Source organism: Fukomys damarensis, unplaced genomic scaffold, assembly GCF_012274545.1.
Source record: "Fukomys damarensis isolate Sample0158 unplaced genomic scaffold, DMR_v1.0_HiC HiC_scaffold_9, whole genome shotgun sequence".
NCBI lineage: Eukaryota > Metazoa > Chordata > Mammalia > Rodentia > Bathyergidae > Fukomys > Fukomys damarensis.
The window spans coordinates 41,423,042-41,451,025 of record NW_022900921.1 but is presented as its reverse complement, the minus strand read 5'-3'; the positions used below and the strand labels follow the sequence as shown (position 1 = coordinate 41,451,025).

The 27,984-nt window shown below is 47.5% G+C and overlaps 1 protein-coding gene across 6 annotated transcripts in view; it reads left to right on the top strand.

Moving 5' to 3' along the window:
- Kansl3 (KAT8 regulatory NSL complex subunit 3) overlaps nucleotides 1–24,509 on the top strand; it is a 36,424-nt gene extending 11,915 nt beyond the window's left edge. For 2 of the 6 annotated variants that reach the window (XM_010638123.3, XM_033761703.1), the window contains exons 4-23: nucleotides 2,787–2,877; nucleotides 2,989–3,174; nucleotides 7,004–7,135; nucleotides 7,700–7,816; nucleotides 8,010–8,111; nucleotides 8,219–8,290; nucleotides 9,853–9,927; nucleotides 10,050–10,207; nucleotides 12,522–12,585; nucleotides 12,930–13,130; nucleotides 13,297–13,453; nucleotides 14,720–14,794; nucleotides 15,947–16,114; nucleotides 16,504–16,588; nucleotides 16,962–17,092; nucleotides 17,940–18,049; nucleotides 18,399–18,621; nucleotides 18,935–19,068; nucleotides 19,650–19,742; nucleotides 22,375–24,509. In XM_010638123.3, the coding sequence (XP_010636425.1) occupies nucleotides 2,787–2,877; nucleotides 2,989–3,174; nucleotides 7,004–7,135; nucleotides 7,700–7,816; nucleotides 8,010–8,111; nucleotides 8,219–8,290; nucleotides 9,853–9,927; nucleotides 10,050–10,207; nucleotides 12,522–12,585; nucleotides 12,930–13,130; nucleotides 13,297–13,453; nucleotides 14,720–14,794; nucleotides 15,947–16,114; nucleotides 16,504–16,588; nucleotides 16,962–17,092; nucleotides 17,940–18,049; nucleotides 18,399–18,621; nucleotides 18,935–19,068; nucleotides 19,650–19,742; nucleotides 22,375–22,395 (2,395 nt within the window). In that variant the 3' untranslated portion in view covers nucleotides 22,396–24,509. Of the gene's footprint in view, nucleotides 1–2,772; nucleotides 2,878–2,988; nucleotides 3,175–7,003; nucleotides 7,136–7,699; nucleotides 7,817–8,009; nucleotides 8,112–8,218; nucleotides 8,291–9,852; nucleotides 9,928–10,049; nucleotides 10,208–12,521; nucleotides 12,586–12,929; nucleotides 13,131–13,296; nucleotides 13,454–14,719; nucleotides 14,795–15,946; nucleotides 16,115–16,503; nucleotides 16,589–16,961; nucleotides 17,093–17,939; nucleotides 18,050–18,398; nucleotides 18,622–18,934; nucleotides 19,069–19,649; nucleotides 19,743–22,374 lie in introns of all 6 variants that reach the window. The other 4 variants (XM_033761704.1, XM_033761702.1, XM_010638125.3 and 1 more) reach the window with 4 other exon arrangements.
- The last annotated feature ends 3,475 nt before the right edge of the window (nucleotides 24,510–27,984 follow it).

Sequence of the window (27,984 nt, the reverse complement as noted above, 5' to 3'; positions counted from 1 at the left end):
CGTGCATTTGTGAGACAGGTGGCAGCACCACTGAGCTAAATCCTTGGCATGGGTTCTATGGTAAGTTGGAAAAGTAGAGAGTTGGGAGTGGGAATTTGATTGTACAGAAAGAAAAGGACTTGAACTTTTAATGTATTTTTTTTTCTAGTGGAAATCTGCTCACTCCAGGGACACAGGTAGTTACGCAGAATGAAGTAAAGAGGATACTTTGCACATCTGTGTGCTCACTGGGCTGTGATCCTGCTCCTATGGCCGTGGCCTGTAGAAATAGGTGTATTATGGGGTGGGCTGTGAGGGAAGGATGTAGTCTGTTATAAATTATGAGAAACTGACTTAAGGATATCTTTGCAAGCAACTTTCCTGAAATTTGACCACCTTGATATGGTGACCACCAAGCATAAATCATACTTGTAGTGCACACCCATAATCCCAGATACTTGAGAAGCTGAGGCAGGAAGATCACAAGGTAAAGGCCAGCTTGGGCAGCTTACCAAGAACTCTGTGTGAAAAATAAAAAAGGCAGAGATGCATCATTACCAGCAATAAAGCACTTGCCTAAAATGTGCAAAGCCCTGAATTCAGTCCATGGTACCACAGGAAAACAGCCATGTTTCTGTGTTCCTCTCTGCTGCTCAGTACCCATTTGCTTAGTAGGGTTTGGAATGTGAAAGATTGAGTCTGGACCCAGCTGTTTACAGAGCCTAGAATGCAGTGTGCGCACAATTCATCATTTATTATTTAGCAGATGTTTAACTTGCCACTGTGCCAGGCTCTGCTTTATGTGCTGGAGAAGTAGCACTTAAAATGAGAGTCCCAGCATCATGGCCTTTATGTTCTAGCAGAGGGAAACAAACTAAAGGAATGGATGATGATAGAGCAGAGGGTGAGAGTGGGGTGTTGCAAGGGAAGGTGGGATAGAGGAGGGAGGGAGCTGTGCTTTCGGCTGGGGAATGCATGTGAAGGGCCCAGTCTGCAGGACCCTGGCTGATGTGCTTGGGAGTGGGTTGCCGAGTGATGGGAGCCGAGTGAGCGAGGGACAGGCATGGATGATGTGGACTGAGAGAGGGGTCCACACAGCCCATCACGGCCTAGAGGAGGGCTGAACAGCAGGTGCGGTAGCTGACCAAAGCCTTGGTTGATTTCCCACTGATTTTCTCAGTTGACATTCCAAAGGTCTAATTTTTATATCCATCAACAGAATATCAAAGGCTCTGTTAACTTATACCTTCTAAACACAGTACTGTTAAACTGAATTTTTACCTGATACATGAAAGTAGTGTTTATTTTAATTTGCATTAATTTTGAAGTTAGGTTCACTATACTTTCCTATGACCTGCCTTTTTGTGTTCTTTGTCCTTTGAACGTTTTATCTCTTTTATTAGTTTTCTAGAGCATCTTTTTGTTTTTGTTTGGTTTTGGTACTGGGGATTGGACTCAGGGCCTTGCACTTGCCAGGCAGGCATGGTGCCATTGAGCTAAATCCGAAGCCTCCTGAGCATCTTTCTGTTTTAACGCCATGCAGTTATTTTCCCACTATGTTTCAACTTTGTTTATGATATGTTCTTTTGACAGAGGTTTGAAAGGTTTATGTAGTTAAATTATCTGTTCTTTTATGTCCTCTAAGTCTGGGATCACCCTTAGAACAGCCTATTCTAAGATAGATAAGTACATAGGTAGGTGGGTAGAGTGATAGCACTGTTTTTTCCTACAACTTTGGTAGCTTTTGTTTGTTTGTTTTAGTATTTATTCCATCTGAAATTTATTTTAGTGTAAAGAGTGATGTGTAGGGAGCCAGATTTTCTTTTTCCAGTTGACTGGAGGTTGTCTCAGCCCTGCTTATCCTTACGGACATGAACTTCTACCTTGATTTATCTCATTTGAGGTAGCACCCATTTGTATTTTTTAAAATAATCTAATCACAGTTATTTTGTCTTTTAATGGCAAGAAGAGTTGGTAAACCTGTATTAATTTGAGTGTTTTCTGTTGCCTTTGTATCTTCAGGAAGATTATATCCAATTTAGAGTATTAGAGTTATGAAGAAGGCTGGGAATGGGGAAAGGGAAAAGTTAATGAGACCTATGCTGTTCCTGGCTGCGATGACCTGGGTGAGGACAGTTTAGAACTCTAATTGCGGTTTAAAGCTGAGTAGGTGAAGGACACAAAGCTGTCAGTAAACAAGGTAGATGTGTATGTTGGTGTCGTATGCTAGGATAATAAAATGTTAGCTGACATGGAACACAGAAATTTGCCAACTGTGACAGAGAAACAATATTAGAAAATTTTGGAAAAGGGAAAGAGATTAGTGGGGGGTAGAATAGCGGGGCTCAGGAGAATAGCTACTTCACTGGTTGTATTTCTACTATATTTTTGTCTTGAATCTTCTCTAGACTACTTACCTTAGTCTGAGGTTTTAGTCTATTAAAATGCTTGCGATTCTGGGCCCCTTTATATGAAATAAAATCTTAGGAAATTCAAATATGTCTGTGTGGTTGCTACATTTACTAATATGATTATTTTAGCTGCTACATAAATAGCCCTGCTAGCACTAAACGAGTTCATTCACAACAGGTCTTGACTTGTAGTATGTGTTTAACACAAACTTAGGCCTCACTGATTCATTGGCACGATTGGGACCAGAATCTAGGTCTCACATTTGAGCTTAGTGGTCTTAGTTATACTCTTTCGTAATGGAAATAGAAAACATGGCAGAGTCTTCTTTGTATGGTGTACCTACATGGGGCACATCCCCAGGGTTTGACCTTAATTCCTCAGAGTTTCCATTATAGGACTGGCTGGACAATGGCCCAGAACAAGCTATTCAACAAGATCCTCAAAGCCCTGCAGTCTGACCGGCTTGCCCGCTTGGCCAATGAAGGGGTAAGACACTAGAATCTGCCCGCATGGGCTCTTCCTCATCCAGCCTCAGCGGCTGACTGATTTATGCCCCCCACGGGGAACTTTTTTCTTCCTTCCCTTTGCTCCTTTCAGGCTTGTAATGAGCCAGTGCTGCGCCGTGTTGCCGTGGACAAGTGTGCAAGGAGGGTGCGGCAGGCGCTGGCAAGTGTGAGCTGGGACACCAAGCTGACCCAGTGGCTGCACACCACCCTCGTGGAGACCCTGAGTCTGCCCATGCTGGCTGCCTATCTGGATGCTCTGCAGACGCTGAAAGGGAAGGTAAGGCTGTGCTTGGCGGCGGGCAGCCAGCCTCTCCTGTGGGTTTGGGTAAGGTCATTACCTGGTCAGCTGGGAGGGCAGACCCGAAGTTAACAGGTTTGCCACTGAAAATAGGAAACAGGATTTTGTGTTTGTGTTTGGCATCAGTGTCTGCGGCCCTGTCAGCCGCAGCGTACACACTTACCCTCTGCAGCCTTGTGGCTCGTGGTTTAGGTCTTTGTGAACTTGAAACATCATGGAGGAGATGAAAGGTTCAACAGAACAGAGTGCCACTTGGAGGGCCAGGTGACTATAGAGCCAGAAGCTGCTGTGTGTGGAGCCTTAGGTAGCAGTGTTTGGATGGCAGTACTTACTACAGATGTGTTATGACATGCCCCTGCTTGCTGACTGAGACAGCACTGCACAGGGTTGAAGTAGTTTTCTTGGAGATGCCAGCTTTTGTGCAGTCACTGACCACGTTGGGCTGTCCTCAGTGTAGTGGAGAGCAGGCTCTGCTGCTGACCCATGGTGTACACTCAGAAGAGTGGCTGGATTTCCTCATCTCCTAAGTGGCGTCTCAGAATACCTGTGTACGATCCCTAGGAGGATGGAGAGGGTGAATCAAAGTAGAGTGCTTGGCACAAAATGTCACGTAGAATAAGCCTGTAGTAACTTAGGGATTAAGTAGTATCCTCATAGCTTCATGAAATGTGGATGTGTTTTGTTCCAATACAAAAAAACGCCTCAGGCAACCTGAAGTAATTCAATTCCTGACTTTTTTTTAACTTTTCTTTTGTAATACTAGGGATTAAACCCAAGGCCTGCCAGGAAAATGCTAACCCCCAGTGTGTCTGTCCTCTCACTGTCCAGTTTTTCTTTTTGTTGCAGGCCACTGGCCCATCTGACTGCTATAAGCCTCCCTCCAGCCGTATCTCCAAAACTTTCAGGCTCTATTTCTTAACCTGTTTTTAAGTTGCAGGATGATGTGTTTGCTAGAAAGCTAAAGAAGTCCCTTTTAGTGCTGAAATAGAACTTTGGACTAGATACATTAATGTGATAGGGAGTTTGACCTTACATTTTTCATTCGGCTAATATTTATTTTGTGCTAACAATACCTCAGACCCAGGGGTGAATAAAATAACTGTTCCTGCTCTGCTGAAGCTCATTTTCCAGTGGAGACCAAGACAGATGAGAACCCCAGGGTTTCCCACATCAAGTACCCCAGCCTGGGATGAGTGGTGGCAGGCTTGGGCATAGGCAAGGCAGTGTGGGGACAGGGAGAGCTCGTGGCAGAGAATGGTGGCCTGTGAGTGTTTGGAGCATCTGTACATCTGTTCTCTGTATCACTGTCCCTGCACTAATGGCACAGCCTTGGTGCACTTGTTCTAGGGACTAACTGGTGTACCCAACTCTTAGGTGGCTCTGCCTTGCTTGCTATGGCCAGCAGGATTTCGATATGATTCGCCTTGTTTGTAAAGACAATCTTCACTGCTTTATCATATAAATTATGGCTGGGCATGTCTCCTGTAAATGAGGTAGCATCTTTGGTGACCTCCAGGTGTGCACAGTGGGGGCTGCGTGGCCTTGCTACTGGAGCACAGTACAGGCCAGCTGGAACGGAGTGTGTTCCACTGGGCGCCTTCGCCTGGTCTCAGACCAGGGTGCTGTCCACTCTGGGCTATGCTTTCCATATCATTACTCTGACACTGCAACTGTTTAGAGTCACAGATGTTTTGGTTTTTCACAAAGGGTATGAATGATTGTGGGATTATTTTGCATTTTGTGTGTGTGTGAAGGTCTCACTTTGTAATTCAGACTGGCCCAGAACTTACTGTGTAGCCTCGAATCTATGGCAGCCTTCCTGCCTCGGCCTCCCAAGTGCTGGGATTACTAGCGTGTGTACCACCACACCCAGCACACTTTCTTTTTTCTTTCAGTACTGGGGATTGAACACAAGACTTTGCACTTGCCAGTCAGGTGTGGCACCACTGAGCTGCATCCCTGGCCCCTATTTTGCTTTTAAAGTACCTACTGGATGTTAGATGCAGCTAGATGTGATCATGCCATTGGCCTAGCTGCTTTCACTATGAGCTTCATTATAAATAGAGTAGAGACCACACATATCCAGCTCTGAATTGTGTGTTGAAAGTGAATATAGCACTGGAAAGGCCAGCACCAAGCACCAAGAGGAAAAGTCAGTTATTGATTAATCTATATTGACAGTGAGTTTCAAGGCTCTTTGGTTTCATATATATACTCAACTGCCAGTTAAAGGTTTTTAAGCCAATAATTCTGTGCAGTTTCACTGCCTTAAAAGTGTTAAAGAACTCACAATTAGGGAGTTACAGAGAACGGCCAGGTTGGAGTAGAGATTTGTTTGCAGTTTGGCTGTAGCCTTTGTTATCAGTTTTGCCTCCTGCTTCCTTGTTCACATCTTCAACTTCAGTCTGACTGTGTCTGGAATAAGCCTCAGACACTGTCATCTCTTGCCTGTCTCTCTCATCTGCTATTGGCATCCTGCCCGTTCTAAAGAGGCTTTCAAGTGCTTTGTCTTCAGATGAGAATTGCCTGGTAAACTCCCCTTCTCCATTGGGTGGTTCATCAGCAGTGGGGGGCTTCTGTTTCTCCAGTGTTAACTTGTGTGTTTGTCTTCTTCACTCCTTGTAGATGCAGTTCTTCTGGTGCCTTGTGACAGGAGCTGTTGCATTGACATTCATTCCTTAATTTCTCATACGGAACTTTTTTTTTTAGCCCCCCTCCACCTTTGTGGTGCTAGGAGTTGAGCCAGGTTGAACTGAGTGCCTTGGGCATGCTAGGCAAGCTAGGCAAGCACTCTGTCACTGAACTACACCTCCAGCCCCTAGTCTTTTTAAATTAGGAACAATTTACCTGCTGCTATCTTTGAAGTTTTACCTTTTCTTTCCCTTGGCCTTTTGTGGGTAGTATAGAATTCACAGAAGTACTTCTTTGTAGTGTAAGCATCAGCATACCTGAAATCTGCATTTATATATCTGTGAGTTCACGTTTTGAGGGATGGTAAAAAAACAGGATATAGTATAAATCACAATATTCACAGTACAGTGGTGTATATTTTTTGGATACAACAGGTACATGAACATGCCACAGCTTGAAGGCTGTATTCCAGAAGACAGTGCAGTTTTTTTAAAATTTATAAAATCAACTGATGTATGAGAAATCTATAGAAGAAAATGTCACCCTTAATTCCATAGAGATCATTATATAAACATTTTAGCATATTGTCTTCCAGCCCTATTTTTGAGTGCAGATGGTTTTTCTGTTCTATTTTAACATTTATTCAGCAAACATTTCTTTTCTTGTTACTGTTTTTTTGAAACAGGGTCTCACTATGTAGTCCAGGCTGGCCTTGAATTTTTCTATGTAGCCAAGGGTGGCCTTGAACTCGTGGTGATCCTCCTTCCTCAGCCTCCTGAGTGCTAGGATTACAAGCATGCGCCATCACACCTGGTTAAAATTATTTCTATATGTTATGAAAATTCTTATAAATGTTTGAAGATATCCAAAAAGATAGATAATTTACTTCTCCCTTACATATACATTCATATTGTTTCTAGTTCTTTATTATTGCTGCCAGTGAATTTGTGCATAACTTTCCTCACCTTTGTGCATGTATTTCTGATATATTTTCTTAGAGAAGTTTCTTGAAAGTGGAATTGTTTGGATAGGGGAGGGAACAAGCTTATGTCCTTGCCACCTGTCACCAGATTCCACCTCTGCTCCCTGGGAGGCTGTGGGAGGCCTCGGCAGAGCCTGTTCTCCTGCTGACTACTGGTGCATGGGCCGGAAGCATCTATCTCCTCCTCCCCTCTAGATCCCAACCTTGATTGACCGGATGCTTGTGTCGTCCAACACAAAGACTGGGGCTGCAGGTGTGGAGGCCTTGTCTCTCCTCCTGAAGAGGCCGTGGGATCCTGCTGTGGGTGTCCTTTCTCATAACAAACCAGTAAGTTGGATGGCTTGGGCTTAACGGTGACACATGAGATGGTTACACTAAAGTTTGGAACCCCAGTGAGAGGATGATAAATGGCTTACATAGCTCTTTTCACTAATAAGTTGTTCTTGTTTGCTTGTTTGTTTTTGTTTTTGTTTAATGATACTGCAGATTGAACCCAGGGAGCACTGAGCTATAGTCCCATACCCCATACTTTAAAAAATTTTTTTTGAGACAGGGTCTTGCTAAGTTGCCTAGGTTGCCCAGTCTCCCAAGTAGCTGGGATTTCAGGCAAGTGCTGCCGTGCCTGGCAAAATTTTTTTTTTTTTGAGACAGGGTCTCACTATGTAGTTGAGAATGACCTGGAACTCACTATGTAGCCCAGGCTGGTCTTGATCTCACAGCAATCCTCCTGCCTCAGCCTCCCGAGTGCTGGGATTACAGGCATGCACCACCACACTCGGCTTAATAATTTGTTGTTTATAGAGCTTCACATAGCTTCATAGCAGAGGAGCATTGATGGGGTGCTGGGCACTTCCCCCTCAATGGCTCTTAGGTGGTATTCTCTCTCCTCAGAGCAAACTCCCAGGCTCCCCTCTGATTCTCATCGCCTCCTCCGGTCCCTCCAGCTCCGTGTTCCCCACCTCACGCCGCCACCGCTTCTGGCAGTCTCAGCTCTCCTGCTTAGGCAAGGTATGTGTAGGCCTCCAGGAAACTCTGGAACCCGGGAAGAGTCAGATAGGTGAACTCAGGTGTGGAGCAAACCCCTCACCCTTTTTATTTGCATCTGAATGGTGCTTATCCAGGGTTGCAGAGCTGGGTAGGTCAGGCAGAACTGAAGATTCGAGGCTCACCACTACTGGCTGGGTGCCCTTCTTTCCTGTAGGTCATCCCTGTGGCCACCCATCTGCTGAACAGTGGCAGTGGGGTGGGCGTTCTGCAGTGTCTGGAGCACATGATTGGGACAGTGAGGAGCAAAGTGCTAGAGGTGAGGACACCCTGGTTAGAACCCCAGGCTGTGCCTGGTATTCTGGGCCTTGTCTGTCCCCGTCTGGGGCCTCCTGTCTTAACTGTGTTCTTTCTTTTTCCCAAAAGATTCACAGTCACTTTCCACACAAACCTGTTATCTTGATTGGCTGGAACACAGGAGCTTTAGTGGCCTGTCATGTAAGTAATTTCCTTCTTATTTGGAGGGTACTGCAGAATTGGAAATTGTCTTAGGATGTAATGCTACCATTGCTGCCGATCGCTGCCAGGGAGCCCTTTACTGTTGTAATTTGAGCTGTGCAGGATAAGCTTTAGTTTTTTATTTTTGAAAAAAAAAATTTCATAACAAAATAAGAATAACAATAGTCTATACATTGTGTATCATAATATTAAAAGCTTTAGTTTGTAAAAATCATTATAGAAAATTATAAGCAGAAACAAAAGCAGGGAAGTAAACTCTTGAGCCTCTCTCTCACTTAGCTGTCACAGTGATCAGCTCGCAGCCAGGCTTGTTTTGTCTTACCCCTGCTCAGTTTCTTTCTCCCCTAGGTTCTGTTCTGTTCTTTTCTGAGACAGGCTGTCACTATATAGTCTAGGCTGGCCTGGCCTTGAACTCTCTTTTTTTTTTTTTTTTTTTTTTGGTACCAGGGATTGAACTCAAGACCTTGTGCTTGTGAGGCAGGTGGTGGCACTACTGAACTAAATCCCCGGCCCAGGCCTTGAACTCTTGACTTTCTTGTGTCAGCCTCCCAAGTGCTGAGATTAAAGGCATGCTCCCAGTTTTACAGGTTATTTTGAAGAATGTTTGAAATGCCATATTGTTCCATTTATATATGTCTGCATACATCAGTACCACTATTCTCTGCCTTATTAATAATTCCAGCAGGCCCAAATTAATAGCTCTGAAATTTGATGTTGTGTTCATGTTTGGTCCCTTTATAAGAGTGGACTTGTTCTCTATTATATCTTACCTTATATCTGCTAGTCAAAGTATCTTTGACATGTCCAGAGCCCAGTTCTTCTACCAGATATGGTATCTAAAATGGTGAGCTGGTTGTGGTAGCACACACCACTTGGGTAGTCCCAGCACTTGGGAGGCTGAGGCAGGAGGATTGCTGTGAGTTTGAGACCAGCATGGGCTACATAGTGAGTTCCAGGTCAGTCTCAACTACATAGTGAGACCCTGTCTCAATCCCCAACAAAAAAAAATAAATCTGTAACTCCCTATACATGCCCAGGGACAGCAGAACTCCATCACCAACTGTTCTGAGACATCTGAGATGTCTAGGAGCTATCCCAAAGCCCAGCAGAGGGAGATTTTCTGCACTTAAAGGAGAATGGCAACATTTATGTTTTCTTTTTTGTTTTCTGTGGCACTGGGATTGAACCAAGGGTCTGTGTACCACTGAGCTGCATCTCCAGCTCAGCACTGTATGTGTTCTCTTGATTTATCTTAGTATTGAGAGAGACAGAGCAAGACCACTCTAGTCTAGGGGTCCATGGGGTGAAGTATTAAACCTTCCATCCTGTGTTTCAGCATCTGCAGCAGTCCTTTCAGCACCCCCAGCTGAAAGGCTGAGTAGTGACCACTTATGGGATAGGTCATCTTGTGTTCCGTGATCTTCCTGCTGCCTCCATGGCTAACTCCCCTGGGTTCAGGACAGGGGCAGAGAAGGTGGGACTGGCTGGCGGATCTGAACCATATCTGGATTCCAGGCAGGCTGAGGTGCCATTATTCACAGGTGTCGGTGATGGAGTATGTCACAGCTATCGTCTGCCTTGGGTTTCCTCTCCTTACAGTGGACGGCCCTCGAGGGGTAAGAGTGAGGTGAAGCTGAGTGCTGTGCTGGGGCAGTGGGAGTGGGGGGACAATGCCCTGGCTGGGGTCTGCAGTCTGTGAGGGTGAGCTGGCTGAACCTAAAACCTGCCCCTGTCTCAGGATGTAGATGATCCCCTCTTGGACATGAAGACTCCAGTCCTCTTTGTCATTGGTCAGAACTCCCTGCAGTGTCATCCTGAAGCCATGGAGGACTTCCGGGAAAAGCTTCGCGCCGAGAACAGCTTGGTGGTGGTTGGGGGAGCTGACGATAACCTCAGGTGGGCAGTCCCTGGAGCAGCATAGGGCAGCAGTGTTAGAAGAGCGCCAAGAGGGGCAGTGTAACTATACCATCTGGTGCAGTTAAGAGTGGGCATTAAAATTTTTTTAAAATTTAATTAATTTCAGATTTATAAAAAATAAAATTAGGTACCCTTCATCTAGATTTCTTAAGTGTTGACATCTCATATAACTGAAGTACAATTCCCAGAACAGGAGATTAACACTGCTGTGACAGCATCATCTTATCTACAGACTTGGATTTCAGTCATTGTCTCCCTACTGTCCTTTTTCTGACCCTGCTCCAACCCAGGATCACACATTGTGCCTCCTTAGCTCATCTCCATAGTCTCCTTTAACCTGATACAGTCCCACAGTCTGGCTTTGACTTTCATGACTTTGACATTTTGAAGACTACTGGCCAGTGCTTTGTAGGCTGTCCTTCATTTTAAGTTTGTGACACTTATTCTGATTACATCCAAGACAAGCCTTTTTGGCTAGAACTAGGCAGTGTGCTGCTGGGTGCCTCTCATCGGGATACCTGCTCCTGAGCATGATGGTAACTTTGACCACATGGCTAAGAGAGCTGCTGCCAGGTTCTCCACTGTGAAATTACTGTTTTTCTCTGTGTAATTAGTATCTGTCTTGTGGGTAGAAGATACTTGGGAGACTTTGTAAATATACTCTTTGTCTACTTTTACTGGGGCCAGCAATTTTAAAAAGTTTTATTCCTTAGGATGAATGTGAACAAGGTGTCATTTGTATGACGCTCCTGTGGTGTCTCTCGGAGTGTGAATGCAGGAGGCACTATAGGAAGACAGCTTTGCTCCCTGAAACAGCCACTCAGCCCACAGTGCTGGACATGTGGGCCTGGAATGGGGTTTTCATGAAATGTGCCCAAAACGAGGTTGTGACATTTATTTGGCCTCCTGTTTCTATATACTCAATCTTACAGATTAATTTTTGCTGTATGTTTAACTAGAGTTTAAAGCAAGTGCCTGCTCCTGTCTTTCCAGTCTGCTACACAGGTGTTTTGGAGAAATCTTCCTTACTTTGGTTATTCACCAGCTTCTTGTTGAATTTCATGCCTAGTCTTTTGTTCTCACTGCCATGTTTTCATGTAAACACATTGTTTTTCTTAGTAATTCAGACATTCTTATCTACAAGAGAAGAGTGTGTGTTGCCCTGAGGGAGATGGGGAGATAGGAATGCTGCTGTCACTACAAGGCTGGTTAGGAGATATATTTGTGTGCTATAAGAGCATTGGACAATTGAGAGACCTCAGTTAGTCTTGACCTCTTTGCTTAGAAACTTGGATAAACTGCTTAACTTAGATAACTCTGTGTGCTTATCTGAAAAATACTAGATAGCTTTTTTTTTTGAGGTGGGGTTTGCCTTTGTAGTGCAGGCTGCTCTTGAGCTCTCTATGTAGCCCAGGCTGGCCTCGAACTCTCTCATAGTGATTCTCCTGCCTCAGCCTCCAGAGTGCTGGGATTATAGGTGTGCACCACCATGTCCAGCATTACTAGATATCTTATACAAGATAGGGGACCAGTCAATTGGGGATCAAAATTCAGAGATTCAGTAATGTTGTTCCCTCTCCATAACATGGAGACCTTGTCTTTCTTTGCCAAGACCCCCAGCCAGAAGTGAGTATTCAGGCTTTTAAAGAAGGGGATGTAACTGTCTGTGGTCATTTTTTTGTATCCCTTTAAAACTAACCTGTGAGCCTTGGTGTCTCTTTCTCCTACCTAACCCATTAACCTTGGAGTGGATGGCAGGCTGTTTTGGGGGAACTCTCAGTGAGGACCTAGGAGTCCATATGCACTTTACCTGTTAAGCCCAGGGTATGGAACTACTAGAGTAGACAGTCTCCCTGCCACTGTGCTTGTTTTTTTATATAGGCTGTTGTTTTGGTTTTTAGTTTTTTGTTTTTTTCAGACAGGGCCTCGCCGTGTAGTTCAGGCTGGTTTTGAACTCACTATGTAGCCCAGGCTGACCTCAAGCTTGTGGGGATCCTCTTGCCTCAGCCTTCCAAGTGCTGGGATTACAGGCATGTGCCAGCACACCCAGCTGTATAGGCTTTTTTTTTTTTTAATCCCTACCACTCCCTAAATAAGGTATTATGCTTCTGCTTTTTGCAGATGTGAAAATAGACTCAGAAAGGTTACATCACCTGCCCGAGGCTAACATAACCTTCCTCCCCAGGCCTCAGTCCTATAAAGCAACAGGGAAGGCAAATCTGTTCTTACTTCTACAGGATGCCATGGACTTCTGTGTTGAAAAAAATAAACATTTTCTCCTTTTGTCTCTCAGAATAAGCAAAGCAAAAAAGAAATCAGAAGGGTTGACTCAAAGCATGGTGGACAGATGTATTCAGGTACATAGTCGTCTTTTGTCTTTCTCAGCTAGACCCTCCTTCCTCTGCCTTTGAGGTTTGGGCTTGTTGACAGCAGCCTCAGTGGCTCTGGAGGTTGAGGGGATACCCACTGGGTCTCCCATGTCCTGAATTATGAGCAAAGCAAGGGAAAAGAGGGAGAAAAGAAGCAAAGAGAGTGGTGAGCTGAGTTGAAAGGGTCTCCATTGGGTGAGCCCTGCACGTCCTCTCCATAGCACCCCTTGTGGCCACCACTGGCCAGAGCCGAGTGGAGTCACACTTAAAGCGTTTGGGTGCTTCCTGTTCACCAGAGTTGAGCTCAACAGCTTTGGCTCCTCTGACACTAGGATGAAATTGTGGACTTCCTGACTGGAGTGCTCACTCGCACCGAGGGCCATGTGGTTTCGGATCCTCGGGACCAGGACGCTGAAAAGAAGAAGAAGCCCCGTGATGTGTCCCGCAGAGACCTGGCCTTTGACATCCCTGAGCGGGGCAGTCGGCCTGCTTCCCCCGCTGCCAAGCTGCCCGCCTCACCCTCAGGCTCAGAGGTAAGGCAGTCTAGGAGGGACTTTGGCCAGGGAATGAGGACCACATGTGCCTCCTTTGCTTCCCAGGGCTGCCTGTGAGTTCCCACAAGGGGAGTGCTGGAGGACATGCTAATGTTGGTGGCCCAAGTGATAACTGGCTCATCTCTTGGCTTCTCTCTCTATTCAGGATCTCTCTAGTGTGTCGAGCAGCCCCACCTCCAGTCCCAAGACCAAAGTGACCACAGTGACCTCAGCCCAGAAGTCCAGTCAAATTGGAAGCTCTCAGCTGCTGAAGAGACATATGCAGAGGACAGAAGCTGTGCTAACCCACAAACAAGCCCAAGGTACAGGCTCCCAGCCTGGCTGTCCTCATGGCTTCTGCTTCTGCAGTTGGTGTCATGTAGGAGTCGGGAAGTGTTTGATCTGTAGCTTTCTCCAGGAGATATGAAAGACACCCTTTGCCACATTCCTGTCCAGGCAAAATTAGGTTGAAATGAATCCCAGGGGTTATGCCTTATAGGGCTTTATGATCCTCAGTTAGAGCTTTCCTTGTGCAGAGAAAGTTGGATATGTGAGCTGACTACATGCTTTGGCTCTTCTCTGACACAGTGGGGAGCTACATCTTCATCTGCTTTAGCTCTGCCAGCTTTGCCTGCAGTCAGGGAGCTCTCCAGGTCATACCTGCGGGTGACAGGCTTTAATTCACCAGATTCTAGGATGTCTCACCCAATATTGGTATCATGTCCTTGTTTTACCCTTGAAGAATTAAGCTTCCCATGGTAGGTCAGAGACTCAAGTTGCCCAAGGTTGTCTGCACCTAGGTTTTAGATGAAACTGGAAATATTTGCATGGTGGGAATTAGTTTGGAGCACTGCAAGTGCTTCATGAGGGCTGTAGATATGGGAGGGTCTGGTGGGCTGAGCAAGCAGTATGGTTCCCCCACACTGAGACCCACACAGGCATCTCCTAGGCACCGGTGTGTTGATGTGTCCAAGAGCACATATGTTTCAGATTCTTGAAAATAGTGCCTGAGAAAAGTCAGTAGTCTGAGCTGGCTGTGAAGCAGAGGGTACTGAGGAAAGAGGAGGCTGACCTTGCTTCCTTGGTGTGGCTTTCAGTGGTACCAGTGGGACAGAGCTTCCACCCAGGTCTCTTGTGAGGTTGCTTAGAAGAGTGGTGCTGATAGAAGCAGATGTGTGAATGGTAGTGAAGGCAGAGTCAAGGCCAGGCTCCTCAGGGTACAAGGGTGCCCTCTGACTTGGCTGTTCCTGAGTGGTGGTTAGAAGCTAAGACATTTGATGAGGACAGGCCAGCTGTCTGCAGTCTATCGGGCAGTGTGATAGTCAAGTTCTGGAAGGCCTTAGTGGAGCTGATGGAAGGCAGGGAACAGCAGCTCACATAAACAGAGCCCTGTTCGTGGTGCCTTGGCAGTGGCCCAAGAGGCACGTGTATTGTCCTTGATGTATGGAAATTCTGGGGAGCTGCTTGCTCTGTGGCCATGTGAAACCTCAGAAAGAGCCCGGCTGACCATTTTCATCTTTTTCTCACTCTCTTCTGTGCTCCTTTCTCTGGCTGGCTGTGATTCTGTAATTCTTTCTGATTCATTCCAGCACAGTTCGCTGCTTTTCTGAAACAAAACATGCTGGTGAGGAAAGCTCTTCCTCCCGGCACCTCCTGTCTCGTTGGTGAGTATTGCTCTTTCTCTCACCTGCTCATCCTCCACTTTCTGCTGCCTCTCCCCACCTTTACTGCTCCACCTGTTTGGTCCTCCTGTCCCTTTTCTCTGCCTTCTTTTGCCTCCTGATTGTTTCAGTGACTCCCTTGCTCAAGAGGTCGGTGGATTCTGCTCTTGCATTTCTTTTTGCTTGCTTCTCATAGTGTTTTGCTTTTTCTCTCTCTTGCTGTGGTTCTCAGCTCTGCTTCTCCTTTGTATGACCATTGCCTGTGAGCCTGAGTTTCATTGTCTTGTCATCTCCTGCTTTGTTCTGTTTCCATCCTCGAAGCTGCAAGCACAACAGCTGCTTGTCTGTATGAAATTTTTCACTCCTGTCCCTGCTGCCTGCCTTTTTCCTCTGGTTGCAGCCTTCACACCTGTCCCAGGAGTAGTCCCTCAGCTGGTGATACCTGCACTGTGGCCTCAGGCCAGGAACCCTTTGTCCACCCTACCCCACCTTGCAGCCTTTCATGCCTGTGCTAAGAGGGTTGGGAACTCTGGCTCTAGAGGAGGGAACATCTGAGAGAGCCTGAAGAACATCTGGAGTCCCACAGACATGACCATTGGAGTCAATGGAGGGAGAAGCCTGAGTACACAGCCCTGAGCAAATGACCTGGGCCACTGCTACCCTGTTAATGCGAGCCATCATGAAGTCCTTGTGCCAATCCTCACTGCCTTCATTCATCATGCAGGCCCTCAGCCTTGGGCTCTTAGAGCAGGGGATTTCCTGAGAGCCCTGTGCAAAGTCTGTGCAGCTCTGGGTGGCCTGCTCCACTGGGGTGCTTTGTGCAATGTTCACTGCCACCAGCTGTGGGAAGACATGGGGAGTGCTTGCGATAGGAAGGCGGTCACATTCTGAGTCCAGGAGGACTGTGGTGAGCCTCTAGTCTGCCCTTGCCTCTGCTGGCGAGGGTCAGTGTGTCTTCCATCCCATTCCCACTGCACAAGGCCCTTGTGATTCTAGATCAGAGTGATAGATAAGAGTGACACCATCTGAGAAGGGCAAGGTGGGGTCACCACAGCGGGGCCCAAGCTGAGGCCGTGTGCCTGTGTGTCCCCTTATGCTGCCTTCTGGAGTATCATGTTTGGCTGTGGAAGATCTCATGTGTGCTCTGTCTCTTAGTTCCTATTTCCTCAGAGCCAGCAGAGGAGGTGGAGAAGGAGGAGCTGAGGGTCCAGCTGAAGCGGCACCACCCCTCTAGCCCTCTTCCTGGCAGCAAGGCCTCTAAGCGGCCCAAGATCAAAGTGTCACTCATCTCACAAGGGGATGTGGCTGGAGGGGCTCCAGAAGGTGAGTCTCATGGCTGTTGAGGAGAAGCAGCCTGGCTCTCCAGACACAGCACTGCTGTCATAGGTGCCTCTGTTCTTTGTGAGAGACTAAAGGGGGCAAGTGGCAGCCACCTAAAGGGAACAGAGCCAGCGTACAAGAGGTGCTGAGGGCCACTTAGCACCCTGTACTGCATTTTGTTTTTAGTTTCAGTGAAAGATAAGATACTCTAGGAAGCTTCAAAAATGGAAGGGGAAGGCAACCCCGGGTGCCCCTAATCTAACATGGCTGTTCTTTCTCCATTCTCTAGGTTCCATCTGTAATATGGTACCTTGTGCTTAGCCTGGGTTGTGGAAGTTGGAAAGGTAGGGGCCAAGCAGAATTGACTGTGACCTTGGCTTTCTGTTTTGCAGCTGCGGGAGGGAAGCCCATCACCATGACGCTGGGGCAGGCATCCTCGGGGGCCAAGGAGCTCACCGGGCTTCTCACCACAGCCAAGTGAGTCAGCCAGTTGGGCTGTCTGGTCCCTGCTTTCCCTTCAGCCCTTTCTGGCACATTAGTGCTTCCAGAAGGTGGTGGATTCTGGATTCTTCAGTTGGGAATGTGACTTCTCCCTAATTAGGACCTTTGTCTTTGATTAGGGTTCCCTGAGCATTCACTGTTAGGAAGAGTGGCAGTGTCATGCTGTAAGGACTGAGTTCTTCAGGTCTGACTTTTAGGACCAGAGGCCAGCTTCAGGAGTGGGTCAGAGAAACTGTGTCCAAGAAACTGTCCATTGCTAGGATCCTCCTTGGGCCTGTGGCAGCCCTCCCTGTATTGCTGGTGCCTGCTGCGTGCTGATCCTTGGGTGACAGCTCCTGTCTGTCTCCAGGTCGAATGCTTCTGAAGGCGGAATCACGGCTAGCCCCACCCCTGCAGGGTTCTCCAGCAGCACCTCACCCAGTGCCCTGCACACACTCCAGAGCCGCTTGGTGGCCACGTCTCCTGGCAGCTCCCTTCCAGGTATCTTGTCCCACAGTGTCCCCCAGCATAGTCATCTTGGTTTGCTGCTGGAGGGTGTACCTTGTTCCTCAATGGTGGCTGGTGGTTGTAGAGACTGACAAGAAGCCAGATGAGGGAATTCCTTAACCTTAATATCTGCAGGGATCAAATGTCCCTGTGTGCAGGGGCTCTGTCCTCTCCTGTAGGTACTGGGCATAGGAGTGGCAATGTCACTTGGTGTTGAGCACTTGCCTACCAGGTGCCAGGCCCTGGTTCCATCCCCAGCATGGAGATGAGGTAAGGGGAATATGGGTAAGGGTGAGAAATAGCTGGCGGGGATGTATCTTTGGGCTTGTATTTGGGGATTTTAAGCACTTCTGACTGAACACAACTGAAAACGGTGCTGTACTGCTCGTTAGCAGAATGAGCTGCTTTTCTGCTGTCCTGTCCCTCATTTTCTCAGACCCCTGCACAGAGAGCTGGTCACCTGGGCCCACAGGGCTAGGAACAGTGCAGAACTCCTCTCTTTCAAGACTGTGTGCAAGTGAAATTATCTAGAGGCTGTTGCCTTAAAAGGCTTTCCTCTTTGCTGGGAATAATGGAGATTTTAGATTTCTGAAGTGTAATTCAGAAATTCGTGGGTTTTCCCAGTACTGTCCAGAATGTGGGGCTGGTGTTTTGGACCAGGCTGAGATGTGCAGAGTGAATTTAAGGCTGGGTCTGTGTATTCGCTTCTGTGGCATCCCATGTGCTAGTGATGATGACCTCCCAGGGGCAACCAGGAGTCTTGGGCTGGGGCAGCTGGACCACATGTCCACCATGGGGGCCCTGTGCACAGTTTAGTGATGCCCATTGTGTTCTCTCCTAGGGGCCGCTTCAGCCAGCAGCCTCCTCCAAGGCCTCAGCTTCAGCCTACAGGATATCAGCGGCAAGAGCTCTGGCCTCCCTGCCACCCCCTCCTCAGGGCTGGCTACACAGGTGGGCTCCTGATTCTTCAGCACAGTTGGTTTTGGCAGGGAGATGGGCCTGGAGTCAGTCAGTCAAGGACAGCCAGGCAGGAGCTGCCGGTGAGGAAGGCCCATCACTTACTGTGGCCGAGGGCAGGTTTCTTGGCCTCTCCATCTTGTTCCCTTGTTGGTAAAATAAGGTAGTCATAGTAGCTTCCTCAAAGTTGTAAGGATCAAAGATGATGTATGCCAAGAGCCTGGCAGGAGACCTGGTCCGTGGCAGTGCATGTGAGCCTCTAGCAATGTGCTTCGGGCACTCCACACTTGGACACTGCTGCTGGATGGCAGCTTCTGATTGCTTTGGCTTGTGTGTCCCACAGGCCACCAGTGTGAAGCTGCCCACCCCCATGCAGAACCTGAGTGCCATCACCACGGGCACCAGCACCCTTGTCCGTACCATTCCAGTGGCCACCACACTCTCCTCCCTGGGCGCCACCCCTGGTGGGAAGCCCACAACCATCCACCAGCTGCTGACCAATGGGGGCCTCGCTAAGTTGGCAAGCAGCCTCCCTGGCCTGGCTCAGATCTCTAACCAAGCCTCAGGTGAGTCTGGAGAGAATGTGAGGACTCTAGATCAGGCATTCCTCGCAAACTCCCATTTTGTGTGGGCAAGGTCTGAACCCAACCCCACAGGTCCTGGGATTACCCTCAGATTCAGCTGTGTGGACTCAGCCCCCAGAGAGCCTTCAGAGACACAGGCTGGGTCCTACTGCCTTTTGGGGTTGCTGACTGGGTATGCATGACCCAGCTAGGAAAAGGCAAAGGGTGTGCCCCGTGGGGAAGACGCCTGGGGGGACAGTGGAGGCCATGCCCAAAACCATGCCCCCATCTCCCTCCCTCCTTCTGTCTCTCCCAGGTCTAAAGGTCCCCACCACCATAACTCTGACTCTCCGTGGCCAGCCAAGCAGGATCACCACACTGAGTCCCATGGGTTCAGGGGCAGCTGGACCTGAGGAGCCCATGTCCCAGGCGCTGCCCTCCAGCTCGCAGGTGAGCGACCTGGAGACCAGGGGAGCTTGGGTGGCCAGCAGCTGACTGGAGGAGCTGGTGCACACTGCTGCTGTCAACACACAGATTCAGATCCGCTCAGAGTTTGTATCTTTGGCACTTGAGCAAGTCAAGGGTCCCTTTGAGTCTCCTGCTCTGTGACACTTCCTGGGTGTCATGAGGATTAGATTTAGAAGTACTAGAGTGGGTAGTTGGCAGCCACAGTGCCTGGCTGCTTACCCTTTCCCTTCTCCATCACCCTGGATCATCATGTGGCACTGTGAGGAGGGGCTGCTCAGCTCATTCTCTGCCTAACACCTTCCCAGGTCAGTGTTGGTTGCTGTCTTTCTAGGGCACAGCTTGGTCTTTATACCCATCCCAGTAAGTCCCCATTGTGTCCTTTTACCTGTCATTGTGGGTTTGGTTTGTATTTTGTAGGTAGGGTCTCACTGTGTAGCCCAAGCCAGTCTTTACCTCCTGAGCCTCTTTCCTCAGGCTCTCAGATGCTGGAATTACAGGCATGTGTCTCCATCCCTAGCTCTACTATGCCCTTTTCAAGTAAAACGTTTCTCATCTTTAAAAAGTTCCAGCCCAATGGAATGGAGTGTGCTTTTCCCCAGGATGTGTGGGGCAGGGTGCTGTTCTTCCCTCCAGGCCAGCCTGCCCAGATACCACTGGTGAGTGACAGTTCCAAGCCACTCCATGGGCCCTTTGTCACTTCTGCTTTAGGGGAAAGTGCTGAGATTGATGCCTGACATTTGTTGAGATCATAGTGACATCTTTTTGCAGAGGACTGGAAGTGTTTTTATTTTACTAATTTTTTTTTGGCAGGGGGGGTTTGAGACATGGTTTCACTATGTAGTTGAGACTGACCTGGACCTCACTCTGTAGCCCAAGCTGGTCTTGAACTCACAGCGATCCTCTTGCCTCAGCCTTCCAAGTGCTGGGATTACAGGCATGTGCCACCATGCCTGGCTTATTTTACTAATTTTTTCAACTGCAAAAGCAGTTGTGCTTGCTTTAAATTGTTCAATCACTGCAGAAATAATTAATTTAGAATAAAAAATTTCCACTATGCTGTTCCCAGAGATGGTGCCTACTATAATAATTGATATGGGTACTTGCAGATTTTCTGCATAGAACATAATTTGTTTTAGACAAGAAACAGTTCACACAAGGTATGAGTTATTTTGTAACTAACTTTTGTTTATAAGTCATGTTTGTGACATGCTTCTCTGTTGGTGACATGGAGCCCTGACTTTTTTCAGAAGCAAGCTAGTGTTTCACTGCACAAATTTATGAAAACCTGTCTCACCCTTCCTCCTTGATGTAACGGTTGGGATGTTTTGTGTTTTGGTACTGTGCACAGCTTTGTTTGTGATTTTGTGACCTTCTAGAAGTACTTCTATAAGCTAGAGAGAGTAGGTGGAGGGTATGTGCCTTGAACTCGCCCTGCTGCTAGCTGTCTTTTTACCCACAGTAATGAGAACATCTTGTATAATGTTCATTTTTTTCCTATTTTTAATATCCTATGTCTTTGATGAATTACTTATCATATTCTTTTTTTTTTTTTTTTTAAGCTTTTGAGACAGGATCTCGCTGTATAGTCTAGGCTGGTCTTGAACCCAGTGTGTACCCTAGGATGGCCTCACACTAATGGCCATCCTCCTTCCTCAGCTCCTGCCTCAGCCTCCCGAGTGCTGGGATTACAGGTGTGTGCCACCACTCCCAGCTGCTTGTCATATTCCTTATTTGACAGGGAGTAATTTCTATTTTTGGATCGTCGGTTCTTTGCATATTTAAAGTTTTTATGTACTAAAGTGAAATGGGTAGTTATTTTTTCTCGTACTGTAATGCAGTTCAGCAGTATAGAAATGCTGCTTTCCTTGGTTTGGTAGAAGTGACCTCCAAGGCCATTTGGGCCCGTGTTAGGCCATCTTCACCTTTAACAGTGCCACATTGATACACAGCTAAAACCCAGGTCCCCTGCTGGTGCCACTTTCTCAGTAGTGGGTGGTCTTATGTGGCCTGCTGGGCCAGGGGGCTGGGGAGTGACAGAAGAGAGTAGAGCCTTGTCTCCCAGGGCTAAATCAAGGCACAGGGTATAGATCAAGCTTTGGTCTTCTGCCTGATGGTGCTGACTCTGGGTTCATTTGCCTGTGGGTAAAATGGGTGTGTGACTGACTGTAGGAAGGTCCAGGGTCGGTGGTGGGCCTCTTCTTGTAGTCAAGGGCATTTTTCCTAAGGTTTCAGCAGTCACCTCGTGTGCACACTGCAGACAGTGGTATTGAGGAGAGGTGCAGAATGGTCGGGCAGGCCATCCTTTTCTGGCTGGCTGTGTTGTCCCACATAAATCACCTGACCTCTCTGGACTTTGGTTTTCTTATGCAGTTCAGTGGCTTAAATCAGTGACTCTTGTGCTCACTTCGGCAACACATATACTAAAATCAGTGACTCTTGTGCTTAGTAGGAGCTCAGTGTCTCCTCAGGCTTTGGAAACAAATGTTTGCAGACTGAAAAATCACCCATTTTTGGCATGTATTAGTTGAATATATAAACACTTGATATTAAGAAATTGTTAATCTTCTATGTGTGATAATGGCTTTGCATTTAAATTTTAATAATCCTTTTTTACTTTGGAGTTACCTACTATATTTCTACATGGAATGAACTTGAAAAGGACTAAGCTAGCTGTAGTGGCATCTCCCTGCAATTCCAGCTGCTTAAGAGGCTGAAGCAAGAGGATCACAAACTGGACGCCAGCATGGGCAGCTTAGTGAAACCTTGTCTCAAAAAATAAAAGGGCTGAGGATGTAGCTCAGTGGTAGAGTACCCTTGGGTTTGATCTTCAGTACCAAAAAGAAAAGAGGGTCCAGGGATTTAGCTCTTCTGTAAGGTCTTCTGGCACTCTTCAAGACTCACTGGTCCATTCCTCTGCTTTCACTTCCTGTCCTCATTCGTGAGAGCCGACCTTTGTGGCTGAGCACATAGTGTATCCTAGGTGCTTTCTGTGTGCAGGCTGACTCACTTAATCTTCACGACTGCCCTGGGAAGTAGTAGCTGTCGCCTTTGTCCCACTGGTGAGGAGAAGGAGCCCAGGGGCTGCTTGTCCTGAAGCTAGGGCACCTCTGACCCAAGAGTCCATGTTCCCACAGTCACATGGTTGCCAGGAACATGTCTTCTGTGTCTGGCTGTGTCCCTGTTGGGGTCCATTCTGTGCACATTCTCATGATGGGGTACAGAGTCAGAGGGTTGGGATGTGGGAGCCTGCAAAGCTCTGATTTTTGCTCATTGCTTCTCCCGCCACAGCGCCTGCCTCCTGCACCCTGAAGAAGCCATGCAGTGTGTCCTCCTTACCAGGTGGTGATGGCTGTCTCACAGTGGCTGTAGGCACGTGTGTATCCTGCTGAGCTGTCTGAGTGTCTGAAGACCTCTTTATAGCAGTCGTTTTGCCTCTGCCAGCTGTCTTCAGGGTCAGGCCTCTGGGTGTCGAGCAGCCATGTGGCCGGGTGACATGGAACCGAAAAGGAGGCAAAGGAAGCAGCGCCCTCCAGCATCTGCACTCTAGTTCCTGGAACACCCAGCCTCCTCTCAGATCCAGTGCTTGTGTACCAGAGGCAGTTCTTCCTCATGGTGATGATTGACCAGGCGTTGTCGGACTACTCATGATGTCTAATAAAGGAGCCTCCTTTCTACAGTCTGTCCTTCCTGTGCCCATCTGGAGGAGAGGGTCAGACTATCTGGGGCTGAAGAAGATCGGGATCATCCTGGCCTACTGGCAGGTCAGAGAGCTGTTGTGGCCGTCTCTGTCGCTTCACCACGGAGCCAAGGAAACTTTAGAAACTGCACTACCTACAGAGTATCCTGCTAGGAGATCCCAGATGGAGGCAAAGAAAACTGGCGCATCGTCTCTCCATCTCTTGGCCATTTTAGGATGTGGGGAGCAGCGGTCTCCACAAGGTGAGAGCTGGCCCCTTCCTCTTTTCATCATGCCTTGGGCAGTTCCTGCTCCCGGAGAGCCTGCGCGGCTGAAGAGGAGAAATGAAGTGCCTGGTGGCACAGACAATTTGAGCTTGGGGCTGTGTATCTGGCCTCTGAGGACCTGGTGATTAGCTAGAGATGAGAAGCAGAATTTGCCAAGTCAGGGAAACTGCAAACCCTGATGGCCCTGTGTCCAGGGCAGGGATGAAGCAGGGCCAGCAGCTAAGGTGATATCTTGGCCTTGGTTCTGGAGAGCCTGAGCATCAGGACGATGAAGACTGAGCTCCATTGTTTCTGTTCACGTGACTTCTCGCTTCCTGCCTAGAGGTGGGGAGATTGATGGTGGCTATTCTGCTGTGCAGTGCTCTTGGTGCCAGCCTGAGTCCTACGGGCCATGGTCCTAATGAAAGGCTTCTTGGGGATGGCGCGCTGAGGCCCTCCCGACCTCCTCACAGGGCATGTGTGCAATGTGGTATGGGATTCTGAGCCGCACTTGTGCTCCAAGCTCAGGCTCCCTTCCCTTCCATCCTTAGAGTGTTTCCCGTCAGAGTGATAAACAAGGCACCTTGAGTGTGACTTTTAAGTCCAGGGTTCTGACCCCCAGGGTGGCCTGCATCCAGACCAGGCCAGCAGATCAGTCCTGCCAGAAGGGGCACACTGTGCTTGGCAGTCATAGACAAGGCAGTTTGGGGGTGTATGTGATGGGAGTGGAGAGGGTTCCCTAAACCCTGGGCCCTTTCCCTTACCTCCTGCTCTGATTCACACAGAATTGGACTATATTTTTGCATTAGCTGGTAGGTTATTTCAGAAGACATCTTAATAAATTTACGGAAGATGTGGAATCTGAAAGGCATATGGGGCTTGGTGTTGACAGCTTTACAGGCAGGATCAGAACACAGCAAAAGAGCAGTAAAGCGAAGCCCTGTGAAGCCCTGAGGACAAGTGGAGGGTCCCGAACACCCTCACAACTGAGCAGCACAGCCTAGACCACTCGGGCTGCTCTTGGAGGACACTGGCCTAGGTGTACTGGTACCAGAGAGCCTCACGAGCCGGCCTGCCTTTGTGCTGTCCTCCATGTGCCTTGTGGGTTACTGCTGACTAAAACTGGAGAGTGAGCTCTGAGAACACTGATCTGCACCACGGCAGAGCCAGCCAGTGGCGGAAAGGTGGAAATCTGTAGTGTTTACCCCCTAGCCATGTCTTCCCCTTCCCACTGTGTCTCTGCCTATCTCATAGCAGTCTTGGAGGCCATGAGCTCAGAAGGTCCTGGCAGGAAACAGAAGGATCAAGAAGGCTTTAAATTCTTGGACAACAGGGGTGTGTTGCTGCCCTTAGATGTCTTTGGAGGAGGTCGCTGAGGGGCAAAGACCTGCCTCCAAGTGGTCCACCACCAGAATAGTCTTGGCTGGAGCTGACCTGCTGTGTTCTCACTTAGCAGAAACAATTAAAAACGCCCAAACTAACCCTTTTGTTTATTTTCATTTGACTTCACATGTTTGTTCTGGATACCTCACAGTCAGTGGGCACAGAAAACAGTTAAACAGAAAACAGTTAAAATAATAGTGTGATGCCAGTGGTGGTCTCACCAAGCTCAGGTGCTGTCGGGTGGGTACTGTGTTTCCCTTTTTACCTGTGAGGAAATGCACAGAGAAGTCACACAGCAGGCAGTGGCAGAGGAGGACTGGAACCCAGGTGGTCAGATGGCTGCCTTGCTCTGCTTTGTGCTAGGGTCCTAAGATGACGACCAGCGTACATATGAGCCCAGAATAGGTGTCAGCTTAACCTCAGTGTGACCCTTCTCACATTATTTCCCCAAGGCCAGGAGCAACAGCTGCTGCTCCCATGGGGTTCTTCACTGGCCCTGAGTCTGGGAGTCCCAAGTCCTTGGTCCTGGGAGACTCCTGTCCCTTTGCATGTTCTATGCGCACACCCCAGCCCCCAGTAAATAAGTCTTAGAAATGGATGGGTGGATCCCAGCCTCCAGGCTGCTTGTGATCATGTACAGACGTCCTCATTTAATGACTGAGTTCCTTTCCCTAGAGTAGGTTAATTGGTCACTAAATGAGGAAGTGTATACTACGTTACAATATTCAGAAGAAGGAAATGGTCGAAGGAAACTCCAGGTTGATGACTTCCATGCCAGTACTGTGATGTAGAACAGAACAAATCTACAGTACTGTACTATACAGCACCATCAACAGGAATCAGCGCTGTACTGTAGAAGCCACAAGGCCACGCTGCTGTTCACATTTCTGTGTTAATCTGAATGTGGGTCATAAGTCCAAACTGGCATTAGCCAGGTTTGTCACTGAATGAGGAACAAATGTATCCAGGAGAACCTTCTCATCTTTAAATGCCTGAGCCCCGAGCTTGGCATTGGCACCCTCCGGTGGAGGCTGGAGCTGTGGGAGGGAACCCTCCTTAGTACTTAACGCCCACTCCTTCCTTCACCCATCTTAACCAGCTTCCATGAGTCAAAGCAAGACAGCGAAGGCTTAGGTTGTGTAAATGACAGCTGTCTTCAGGAGGGCAGGAGCTGGGCCACAGAAACTTAAGATGCAACAGGCCTTTGTCAGTTATTCGCGGTAAACATAGCTGGAACAGGACGCGCTTTCAGGTGTTCTGTGGATTGGCACCTCTGCATCTGCCACGTGCTTCGTGTCTACTGACCGACCTGAAGGGTCCAGTTTTGATCCTGTTTTCAGGACATGCCAGCCAGAGTACTTAGTGGATGGCTGGTCCCTGTTCAGATTCAAAAATCATTCTGATTGACTGGAACTCACTACAGACTGGTTCTTGGCCTTCCCACTGGTCCAGTGGGAGTTTCCAGAGGAGGAGGTCACGTGGTTCCTGTTACCTTCCTAAGAGGTAAAGAGACCATACACACAACATGACAACTACTGGGTTAACTAAACGTGGTGTCACAGAGGTCATATAGAGATGCTCTGCATACCCTTGCTGAGTCCCATACCTGTTGCCTAATCTCAGAGAACTAGTACAGCATCAGTCAGGGACTGGCATTGCTACAGCATATGTCATAGTGAGGCAGGCGGTGGTAACACGGAGCTAAATCCCCTGCCAGCGTATGTCATTGTGACCCCACAGCCACCACCAAGATGCAGGTTGTTCCATCAGCCCAGGGTCTCCCTTGCACTAGTCCTTGGTCACTCCCATGCCCGTGCTGCCATTCTGAACCCACAGCAACTGCCCATCTGTGCTACATCTCAGAACGGTGCAGAAATAGAATTGTATAGTATGTGACATTTTCAGGGCTTTCCCACCCACATAATTCCCTGAATGTCCAAGTTGTGCACATCCATAGTTCATTCTGTTTATTGCTGATGCTGTTCATGACAGGGTTATGTCTGTTGCCTGTTGGATGTTTTGACTGTTTCAAAGGTTTTTTGTTTTTGGTGAAGCTTATAGCTCAAGCTTCTGTCTCATTCTCTCAGAGTTCTAGGATAACAGGCATATGCCACCATGCCCAGCCCTGTTTCCGGTTTTGAGCTATTATGGAAAAAAAGCTGTCATGAACTATTATATGTAGATTTTTGTGTTTTCATTTCTCCAGAACATGTACTCAGGAATGTAATTACTCCTATGGTAAATTTTTAGGTTTTGAGAGGTTTGGGGTATTTTTGTTTTTTTGTGTGCCCCCCCACACCCTGTACTGGGGATCAAACTCAGGACCTTGTGCTTGCCAGGCAGGTGTGGTAACTCTGAGCTATATCCCCATTTTTTTGTTTTGTTTTTTGTGGTTTTTTGAGACAGTATCTCACTATGTAGTTCAGGCTGCCTTGAACTCAACATGTAGCCTAGGATGGCCTCAAACTCATGGTAGTTCTGCCTCAGCCTCCCAAGTGGTGGAATTATAAGGATGTACTATCACACCTGGCAATTCTATATATCCTTGTTTTCTGTCAAGTTATTAATCACCAACTATAATTTTGGAATTGTTTATGTCTTGTTTCATTTCTTTTTTTTCAGTACTGGAACTTGAACTCAGGACCTTGTTGCTTGCACTTGCCAGGCAGGCACGGTGCTGCTGAGCTACTTCCCTGGCCCCCTCATTTCATTTCTATTAGTTTATGCTTCATGTATTTTGCATTTCTGTTACTTGGTATGTACACCTTTGAAATTCCTGTGTCTTTTTGGTGAATCAACCCATTTATCATTATATAATGTCCCTCTCTGTCCTTGTTAATTTTTTTGCTCTGACGCCTATTTTATCTGATATTTATATAGCTACCTTTGTTTGCTTTATTTTATGTCATTTATTTGGGCCTTGGGCCTTGTGCATACTAGCTGTGTTTTACTACTGGGCTATACACAGCCCTTCTTGCTTTTTTTTTTTTTTTTTTTTTTTTTTTTTTTTTTTTTTTTTTTTTTTTTTTTTTTTAATTCTCTTGCTTTCAACCTACCTATATCATTACATCAGAAGTGATTTTCTTGTAGACAGGCTACATTTAGCATGTGATTTTTTTTCTCTGCCAACCTCTTAATTCATGTTTTTAGACTTTTTCTATTATATGTAATTATAGATGTTTTAGGGCTTAAGTCTGCCATTTTAGTTTCTGTTCTGTTTTGTATTGTTCTTTTACCTACCTGCATGGGTTATTGCATATTTTTTAGACAATAATTTTGATTTTTTTCCCATAGTGTTTTTGAGTTTTCTGCAGTGGTTGCTCTAAAGTACAGTTATATATACCTAATTTTACTCAGTGGGTTGTTCTCCACGTTCCCCTCTTCCACTTCTCATATGATCGCACACTTGCAGAACCCAATTAGTATTCAAGTCTTGCTTCAAGCTTAAGTCGATAGCCGAGGGGCCGGGGATTTAGCTCAGCGGTTTGGTGGCCTGCCTTGCAAGCGCAAGGACCCGAGTTCAATCTCCGGTACCAAAAAACCCCACGAAAAAAAAAAAAGTCGATAGCCGGG